The sequence below is a fragment of the Bufo bufo genome, chromosome 8, assembly GCF_905171765.1.
Source record: "Bufo bufo chromosome 8, aBufBuf1.1, whole genome shotgun sequence".
Classification (NCBI taxonomy): domain Eukaryota; kingdom Metazoa; phylum Chordata; class Amphibia; order Anura; family Bufonidae; genus Bufo; species Bufo bufo.
Window position 1 is genome coordinate 168,176,133 of NC_053396.1, and position 10,493 is coordinate 168,186,625.

At 45.6% G+C, this 10,493-nt stretch overlaps 1 protein-coding gene across 1 annotated transcript in view; it reads left to right on the top strand.

The window, feature by feature from the left end:
- The window catches only part of LOC120977383 (sodium- and chloride-dependent neutral and basic amino acid transporter B(0+)-like), a 79,493-nt gene extending 77,408 nt beyond the window's left edge, over nucleotides 1-2,085 (top strand). Inside the window, exons 13-14 of the mRNA XM_040405311.1 lie at nucleotides 523-690; nucleotides 1,534-2,085. Coding sequence (XP_040261245.1) covers nucleotides 523-690; nucleotides 1,534-1,686 — 321 coding nt within the window. The 3' untranslated portion in view covers nucleotides 1,687-2,085. The remainder of the gene's footprint in view (nucleotides 1-522; nucleotides 691-1,533) is intronic.
- Nucleotides 2,086-10,493: the final 8,408 nt, after the last annotated feature.

Sequence of the window (10,493 nt, forward strand, 5' to 3'; positions counted from 1 at the left end):
GGTTGGTGGTGATATTAAAGATTTTGCTTTGGAACCTAGAAGCTCCATGTTAGGTCTGTATTTGATGGCTCAGCTGTCATAAGGATGACATCTTTTATTAATACAGTACATGTTTGGCTCAGTCAGTCCATGAAGGAGGAAGGAGAATAAACCTTTGGTGTTGCTTCTGCTATGAGTTGTCCTAACAAAATCATTCACAGGGAAAACTCAGCATGGCCAGCTCATCATCCCAACTAGTCCTTCAAACCAGTAAACCTAGAAAGATACAGTATGTTAGACCCACTACATGTTAGATCACCACTGAATCCTGCAGAAAACAATTATATTCTCCAACATGAATTAGTTATATGCACAAACCACTTTAGCCTTTGAGCTTAGCATAAGGAAGTAGATGAAAATGCTTTAGGGTTTACAAATATTTATATCCTACATAATAGGTCATTGTAGTCATACATCTTACAATTTGAAGTAGTCATCGTTTGTAAAACTGATGTTCCACAAATGTTCTTCTGTGTTTTACAGGCTATCCTTTTGTGGTCATTGATTACTTTTGAACCTCCATCATATGGGAACATCAGGTATCCTACCTGGGGGATAGCTCTGGGTTGGTGTATGATAATATTCTGCCTTCTATGGATTCCAATTGTAGCTGTAATAAAAGTTGTCCAAGCAAAAGGAAACTTTTTGCAAGTAAGTAAAGCATACATTGTATATACGGTAGAAGATGACAGAGATAGAAACTGATCTAGGCCTGGTGAGCTTTCTGCTACTAAGAGGCAAACTCAGGTTCACAAAGATGTAGCCCAGTAGAGACTGTCAGGGAACTGAGTCTGGCAAAACCTTGAGCGTAGACGGGGATTTAGACTGCAGTAGTAGAAATATTACAGCCAGCTAGTACTGAGACTACAAGTTTAGATGAAGTGTTCTCATCTTTCCCATACTCACTGTTAAAGTATTGTGCCTCGGGCTTGCCCTGCATAAACCATTTGCAGTCTAGTTGACCAGTAAAATCCATTGGTTGAAACAACCAGTATTTGTCCTTTCCATGTTCCCGAGTGACTGCCCATTTCCAGCAATTATAACATTACCACAAAGTGTGCATAAGTCCTAGGATGCACATTCATACCCCCTCACAACAACTCCTCGGCAGCTCCAGAGTTTTTAACATTGAATTGTGAACACTGTACGCCACAGTCCCTTTAAGTGCACCTTTTTACTTACTTTAAAACCAAAGATGTACGTAACAAAGATGTTGACCATGGGATTGTTAAGAGGTCCTTGTAGACAGTTGGCCCAGCATTGACTGGTTCCATCCACTCTGCAGAATCTACAGAGTAACTGCACTGTTAGCAGGCAAGCGGATGGGAAATTGACTCAAACTGATCTTTCTGTCCTGGGTGCAAAACCTGATCCATAATGAGGAGCCCATTTTAATCTTTGCTATTGGGACCCTTTCATCTTTGTACACTATTGTGTAAAATATGTCATAAATCCTCTTTTTATCACATATTAACCATTTAAATATAATCTAAGACCTGCAGACCAGCTAACAACTGGGGACCGGCACTGGCCCAGCATCGTGGAGAACGTTACGAACATATTGCTGACAACACTGAACACAAAGATGCTAATGAGATACCAACAGTGACGTCGAAGACAGGATGTGATAATGTCACTTATTTTTGATGAAACTTACCTACTGCTGGCCACTCTCAGAGAAAGTATGGATGAAGGGAGCACTTTCTTATTTCTAGTCCCTCCACACATAATTGTGTACAGTATATACATAATGGACACCTATTTAATTTTGTATATAAAACAGTTTGAGATTAATTAATCTGATTGCAGAAAACGTCACATAAATGAAGTAGGACTACATTACAACAGTGCTTCCTAGTCGAAAAATCTAAAACAAAGAAGACAAAAACTGGATTTCCATCTAAGAAATAATGCAAATGGAATATGTTCTACATACAGGGACACTGGCCTTCCCTAACATCTGTACTGTTTGCCAATGTGTTAAAGTGAAAATAATGTTAAAGGGGTTATCTCACCATAAGGCTTCTTTCACACAACCGTATGTGTCCCATGGCCGTGCTGCGAACCGCAAATTGCAGTCCGCAATGCACGGGCACCGACTGTGGACCAGCCGCATGCTGATCGCGAACCCATTCACTTGAATGGGGTCCGCGATCTGTCTGTTCTGCAAAAAGATAGATCAAGTTCTATCTTTTTGCGGAACGGAAGTACGGAACGGAATCCCATAAAGGACTCCGTAGTGCTTCCGTTCAGTGGTTCCGTTCCGCACCGCATCTCCGGATTTGCGGACCCATTCAAGTGATGCAGAATGCACATGGCCGGTGCCTTGTGTAATGCGGACCCGCCGTATGTGGGCCGCAATACGGCCACGGGGGACAGACGGCCGTGTGAAAGAGGCCTAAAAGTGAAGCCTACCCAGCAATCAACTGATCTGGGCCCAGCTTCTGCCCCTGGCAATCAGCTAAAATTACCAGCTAGCCATACATTTCCCCTGGGGCATCATACATTGTGTGTATTGGGTCTTTTAAATTTAAAGTAGTATTACAAATACATTGGGTTCTTTCAAATGTGTCTTTTTGATACAGGGTTTTGCTGCTGTTTTTTCTGCCGTTATCTGACCTGTAAAGCAATTGTAGTCCTGAAAGTGATTAACATAAAGAAACCAAGACACTTACCTATTCACTGGTGCTCAGTTCCATCGTACCTGCTGGTTCCGGACCCCTGTGAAGGGTGTACACAAATCTCATAGGGAGCCATAGTGAAACATAATATCGACCCCCCCCCCCCCCCCTTCCCCGCCCTACCTAGTTTCCCAGTACTCATGTGTCAAACAATCGAAGAATTCAAAGCACAATGTCCTGGATTTGAGACCAATTTACAATATTTTTATTAAGTGGAAGAAATTTTACTAAAAATAAATAAATTATAATAATAAAGTTGCCCTCAGCCAAACCTACTTCATTTGACTTCTATGTTGGAAAAAGTGAAACAGGCGCTTCAAAAATGAGGAGCGCATGCTGAAAACCATATTTCTCAATGTATTTATACCATACAACTGCATAACAGACAACACCAGACAACATAGATTGAGAAATCTCCTGTTTCCCTTCACATAACATACAACAAAGCTGGCTGCCTGCAGCTACTATAAAGGAATTTATACAGTTACCATTGTCTGCAATGGAAGTTGTAATATTCTCTTTGCACTGCGCTCCCCCTTATGAAATTTGCATGAAAATGCTATGTTTTCCTGTTGGGAACAGAAAAAAGAGTTCCCGATATCCCAATCCCCCGGGCCCTGTAGCAGCCATGTGGTCTGCTCCATGGCAAGAAGACCACTGGTGACATCATCTCCATTGTCACTGGCAACGCTGTACTGATTCTCTAGCCTCAGTCATGATGCCACACTGCAGCAGTAGTGCACAACAATCCTTTTAACCTCATAACAGTCACTATAAAATTTGAAAAACTCTACCAAAAATGTTACTTTTTATTGTTTATTTTTAATATGTGTGTGAAGTAAATCTAAATCAACTCAGGGGGCACAATTGCATTTTTTAACCCCTTAGTGACATTAGTAATTTTAACATTAAAAGGGCTGTCCAGATTCAGAGATGAACCTGGACATATCTCCATTTTCACCCAGGCAGCCCTCGATATGAGCAGTGGAGCATTTTGATGCTCTGATGCTCTCCTTTGCCCTAGGCTGAATCTCGCAGGGCAAAGGATTTTTTTGGAGATCTGGTGACATACTGGGCTTTCCATGGGTAAGCTAGTCTGACACAGTGAGGGGAATGGTCTGGGAAAATAGGTATTTTCCTCCCAGCGTGTGCTGCTGGGCTGATTTGCAGCCAGGTGGGGTCAAATACCGGACTGGATTTTAATTGTCTGGGTTTTTGGCAGCACCTGGCTGTCCTTAAATAGGCAGCTGGGCTCAGCAGCAGGATCTCTGTGTTGGGATCTGAGGCCTGGTGCCAGGTTGGAGGGCTGAGACCCATGGACCGAGGAACAGGGCCCATAAAGCCTGCCGTGGACTGCTGGAGGCAGAACTGACATCAAGATGACTTGTCTTATATGAACTTTCCAATTTGTGTGAAGTAACACCAATATGTACTTTCCATTGTGTGTGAAGTAAACACCAAGACTGCAAAGTAACGCATTGCTTTGTGCATTTGCCTCAAGTGTGAATAAACACTGAAGTTTTGCATTAAGAACTTGTCTTTTGCCTCTGTACTGCCTCCGCTTAAAGGGAATCTGTCACTAGCATATTATCAATTTTTTTTTTCCATGAATCCATGTGTAATAAAGTACCAAATATGTCTTGTTCTTTTTATTCTGTGTCTTGTCATTTCTTAAAAAAAACGCTTTTTATGATATTCAAATGAAGCTGTAAGGAGCCCAGAGGGGCGTTATTCTTTGTCCACGGTGCCCAGGAACACCCCTCTGAAGTGCCGTGCCCGCCTAAATTTGAAAACTAAGAACTCCTCCAAGATCGCCTAAATTGCCTCCCAGAGGCGAGGCTAAGTGCTCCCCCCCAATCGCACGCAGACGACTGAGGGCAACAGCTTCAACAGCGTCACTGGGCATGCGCCGATCCCAGTGACGTGACGTGTTCGCTGTTTCCTCAGCCAGCTGGGATCGGCGCATGCCCAGTGACGCTGTTGAAGCTGTTGCCCTCAGTCGTCTTATCATCGCGCAGGCAATCGCCGGCACTGCGCCTGCGTGGGATTTCGGATGCGGGCGAGAGGAGGATCGGGGGTGTTTTCCGCAGAGCGCGACGCTGGGGGGGGAGCACTTAGCCTCGCCTCTGGGAGGCGATTTAGGTGATCTTGGAGGAGTTCTTAGTTTTCAAATTTAGGCGGGCACGGCACTTCAGAGGGGCGTTCCTGGGCACCGTGGACAAAGAATAACGCCCCTCTGGGCTCCTTACAGCTTCATTTGAATATCATAAAAAGCGTTTTTTTGAAGAAATGACAAGACACAGAATAAAAAGAACAAGACATATGGAAATAAGGTACTTTATTACACATGGATTCATAAAAAAATTATTTTGCTAATATGCTAGTGACAGATTCCCTTTAACCTATCTACCAGAGCGAAACCCCACACAAGGCAACACTGCTAGCAACACTGCTAGGTGGAAGCCTCCTCCTAGCAATGTAAAAAACATAAACAAACAGCGATATAGCACAGGGCAAGGGAGAGCTTTGGAGCATAAAATGCTCCGATACTCATATCAGGGGGGCTGCCTCGGTGAAAATGGGGATATGTGGGGGTTCAGCTGTGAACCCGGACAACCCCTTTAAGGATCAATAACATATTCCCTGATTGTGTTCCCTGTAGGCATAGCTTTTTCATTTTTTCTTCTAAATTTTTGTTTTTATTTTGCAGGATTAGTTGTAAGTTTTTAGGAACCATTTTGAGGTATATATAGTGTATTAAATAACTTTTATAATTTTATTTTTAGGGGGAATGATAACAGTAATATTAATGTTATTTTGTGGAATTTATTTACGACGTTCACAGTGGTGAATAACATAACTTTATTATTTGAGTAAGTACAATGATGAAATGCAGGCCGTCAGCTCCCCAACTGCCTCTTCTCCTCCTCCAGACTGAAGGGGAGGGGGCTGCTTTAGCTGCTCATATCTCTGGATTGGTAGCAGCTTCTTCTTTGAAAGCTGGCATTCCAAATTTTCAAATAATACCTGAATCACAGCAATTTATTCACTACATTGGAAAATATTGCTGTTAGAAATTGTGATAGCGAATACAGCTGAAAGTGAAAGTAAAAATCTGGTTTTATCGCTTTTACTCCTGACTAGGGAGGAGCGAACCCGAACATTTTCGTAAAAGTCCGGGTTCGGGTTCGGTGTTCGGCGCTTTCTTGGCGCTTTTTGAAAGGCTGCAAAGCAGCCAATCAACAAGCGTCATACTACTTGCCCCAAGAGGCCATCACAGCCTTGCCTACTATTGGCATGGCTGTGATTGGCCAGTGCAGCATGTGACCCAGCCTCTATATAAGCTTGGGTCACGTAGCGCTGCACGTCACTCTGCTGATACAAGCGTAGGGAGAGGTTGCTGCTGCGACGTTAGGGCGAGATTAGGCAGATTAACTCCTCCAAAAGACTTCATTCAGTGATCGATCTCCAGCTGTGGATCATTGAAGTGCTGATATTGAATTGCTCACTTTTTTTAGGCTGCCCAGAGCGTTTTTATATCACTTTTTTCTGGGGTGATCGGCGGCCATTTTGTGGCTTGTGGTGCGCCAGCACAAGCTACCACCAAGTGCATTTAACCATCAATAGTGTGGTTATTTTTTGCTATATCCTACATCAGGTGCAGGCTGAGCCTGTGTCACCCAAGTGCATTTAACCATCAACAGTGTGGTTATTTTTTGGCCATATACTACATCAGGTGCAGGCTGAGCCTGTGTCACCCAAGTGCATTTAACCATCAACAGTGTGGTTATTTTTTGGCCATATACTACATCAGGTGCAGGCTGAGCCTGTGTCACCCAAGTGCATTTAACCATCAACAGTGTGGTTATTTTTTGGCCATATACTACATCAGGTGCAGGCTGAGTCTGTGTCACGCAAGTGCATTTAACCATCAATAGGGTGGTTATTTTTAGGCCATATACTACATCAGCGGCAAGTTGAGCCTGTCACCCAGCGCCTAAAAAATAGGCCTGACATTTCTATTCCTCCAAATCAGTACAGTTTTAGCTGGTCAAGTTATATTTAGTGACCGTAAAAGCACAGTTTTTGTTCTGGGTTGAAAAACTATTCCCAAATTTGCCATTCTCAAAATTAATAGTTTCTGCTATATCAGGCCTACTTTAAATCTATCCCAAAAAGGATAACTTAGATTGAAGGTGCTGATAGTGTCATTCTGAAAAACTTAACACACACGCTACCGTGCAGATACAAGTCTAATTCTGTGATTAAAGGTATATCTGTCACACAGCGCGTAAAAAATAGGCCTCACATTTATATTCAACCAAATCTGTACTGTTTTAGCTGGTCAAATTATGTGTAGTGACCGTAAAAGCACAGTTTTTGTTCTGGGTTGAAAAACTATTCCCAAATTTGCCATTCTCAAAATTAGTAGTTTCTGCTATATCAGGCCTACTTTAAATCTATCCCAAAAAGGATATCTTAGATTGAAGGTGCTGATAGTGTCATTCTGAAAAACTTAACACACACGCTACCGTGCAGGTAGAAGTCTAATTCTGTGATTAAAGGTATATCTGTCACACAGCGCGTAAAAAATAGGCCTGACATTTCTATTCCTCCAAATCAGTACAATTTTAGCTGGTCAAGTTATATTTAGTGACCGTAAAAGCACAGTTTTTGTTCTGGGTTAAAAAACTATTCCCAAATTTGCCATTCTCAAAATTAGTAGTTTCTGCTATATCAGGCCTACTTTAAATCTATCCCAAAAAGGATATCTTAGATTGAAGGTGCTGATAGTGTCATTCTGAAAAACTTAACACACACGCTACCGTGCAGATACAAGTCTAATTCTATGATTAAAGGTATATCTGTCACACAGCGCGTAAAAAATAGGCCTGACATTTATATTCAACCAAATCTGTCATTACTTGTGTGCCTGTATTAGTGTAATACGGTACCTAAATAGATAGCCAGACAGTGTTAGGTGTCTGTAAAAAAAGGCCTGAATTTTAATTCAATACATTGGCCCGAAAAATATTTTTCTTATTGTGGTGAACGGTAACAATGAGGAAGACAACTAGTAAGGGACGCGGACGTGGACATGGTCGTGGTGGTGTTAGTGGACCCTCTGGTGCTGGGAGAGGACTTGGCCGTTCTGCCACATCCACACGTCCTAGTGTACCAACTACCTCAGGTCCCAGTAGCCGCCAGAATTTACAGGGATATTTGGTGGGGCCCAATGCCGTTCTAAGGATGGTAAGGCCTGAGCAGGTACAGGCATTAGTCAATTGGGTGGCCGACAGTGCATCCAGCACGTTCACATTATCTCCCACCCAGTCTTCTGCAGAAAGCGCACAGATGGCGCATGAAAACCAAGCCCAACAGTCTGTCACATCACCCCCATGCATATCAGGGAAACTGTCTGAGCCTCAAGTTATGCAGCAGTCTCTTATGCTGTTTGAAGACTCTGCTGCCAGGGTTTCCCAAGGGCATCCACCTAGCCCTTCCCCAGGGGTGGAAGAGATAGAATGCACTAACGCACAACCACTTATGTTTCCTGATGATGAGGACATGGGAATACCACCTCAGCACGTCTCTGATAATGACGAAACACAGGTGCCAACTGCTGCGTCTTTCTGCAGTGTGCAGACTGAACAGGAGGTCAGGGATCAAGACTGGGTGGAAGACGATGCAGGGGACGATGAGGTCCTAGACCCCACATGGAATGAAGGTCGTGCCACTGACTTTCACAGTTCGGAGGAAGAGGCAGTGGTGAGACCGAGCCAACAGCATAGCAAAAGACAAAGAGGGAGCAGTGGGCAAAATCAGAACACCAGCCGCCAAGAGACTCCGCCTGCTACTGACCGCCGCCATCTGGGACCGAGCACCCCAAAGGCAGCTTCAAGGAGTTCCCTGGCATGGCACTTCTTTAAACAATGTGCTGACGACAAGACCCGAGTGGTTTGCACGCTGTGCCATCAGAGCCTGAAGCGAGGCATTAACGTTCTGAACCTTAGTACAACCTGCATGACCAGGCACCTGCATGCAAAGCATGAACTGCAGCGGAGTAAACACCTTAAAAACAAAGAAATCACTCAGGCCCCCCCTCTGCTACCTCTTCTGCTGCTGCCGCCTCGGCCTCTTCTGCTGCTGCCGCCGCCTCGGCCTCTTCCTCCGCCTCTGGAGGAACGTTGGCACCTGCCGCCCAGCAAACATGGAATGTACCACCAACACCACCACCTGCGTCACCAAGCATCTCAACCATGTCACACGGCAGCGTTCAGCTCTCCATCTCACAAACATTTGAGAGAAAGCGTAAATTCCCACCTAGCCACCCTCGATCCCTGGCCCTGAATGCCAGCATTTCTAAACTACTGGCCTATGAAATGCTGTCATTTAGGCTGGTGGACACAGACAGCTTCAAACAGCTCATGTCGCTTGCTGTCCCACAGTATGTTGTTCCCAGCCGCCACTACTTCTCCAAGAGAGCCGTGCCTTCCCTGCACAACCAAGTGTCCGATAAAATCAAGTGTGCACTGCGCAACGCCATCTGTGGCAAGTGCCATCTAACCACAGATACGTGGACCAGTAAGCACGGCCAGGGACGCTATATCTCCCTAACTGCACACTGGGTAAATGTAGTGGCGGCTGGGCCCCAGGCGGAGTGCTGTTTGGCGCACGTCCTTCCGCCGCCAAGGATAGCAGGGCAACATTCTTTGCCTCCTGTCTCCTCTTCCTCCTACTCAGCTTCCTCCTCCTCTTCTTCCACCTGCTCATCCAGTCAGCCACACACCTTCACCACCAACTTCAGCACAGCCCGGGGTAAACGTCAGCAGGCCGTTCTGAAACTCATATGTTTAGGGGACAGGCCCCACACCGCACAGGAGTTGTGGCGGGGTATAGAACAACAGACCGACGAGTGGTTTCTGCCGGTGAGCCTCAAGCCTGGCCTGGTGGTGTGCGATAATGGGCGAAATCTCGTTGCAGCTCTGGGACTAGCCGGTTTGACGCACATCCCTTGCCTGGCGCATGTGCTGAATTTGGTGGTGCAGAAGTTCATTCGCAACTACCCCGACATGTCAGAGCTGCTGCATAAAATGCGGGCCGTCTGTTCGCGCTTCTGGCGTTCACACCCTGCTGCTGCACGCCTGTCTGCGCTACAGCGTAACTTCGGCCTTCCCGCTCACCACCTCATATGCGATGTGCCCACCAGGTGGAACTCCACCTTGCACATGCTGGACAGACTGTGCGAGCAGCAGCAGGTCATAGTGGAGTTTCAGCTGCAGCACGCACGGGTCAGTCGCACTGCGGAACAGCACCACTTCACCACCAATGACTGGGCCTCCATGCGAGACCTGTGTGCCCTGTTGCGCTGTTTCGAGTACTCCACCAACATGGCCAGTGGCGATGACGCGTTATCAGTGTTACAATACCACTTCTATGTCTCCTTGAGAAAACACTTAGGGCGATGATGGAAGAGGAGGTGGCCCAGGAGGAAGAGGAGGAAGAGGGGTCATTTTTAGCACTTTCAGGCCAGTCTCTTCGAAGTGACTCAGAGGGAGGTTTTTTGCAACAGCAGAGGCCAGGTACAAATGTGGCCAGACAGGGCCCACTACTGGAGGACGAGGAGGACGAGGATGAGGAGGAGGTGGAGGAGGATGAGGATGAAGCATGTTCACAGCGGGGTGGCACCCAAAGCAGCTCGGGCCCATCACTGGTGCGTGGCTGGGGGGAAACACAGGACAATAACGATACGCCTCCCACAGAGGACAGCTT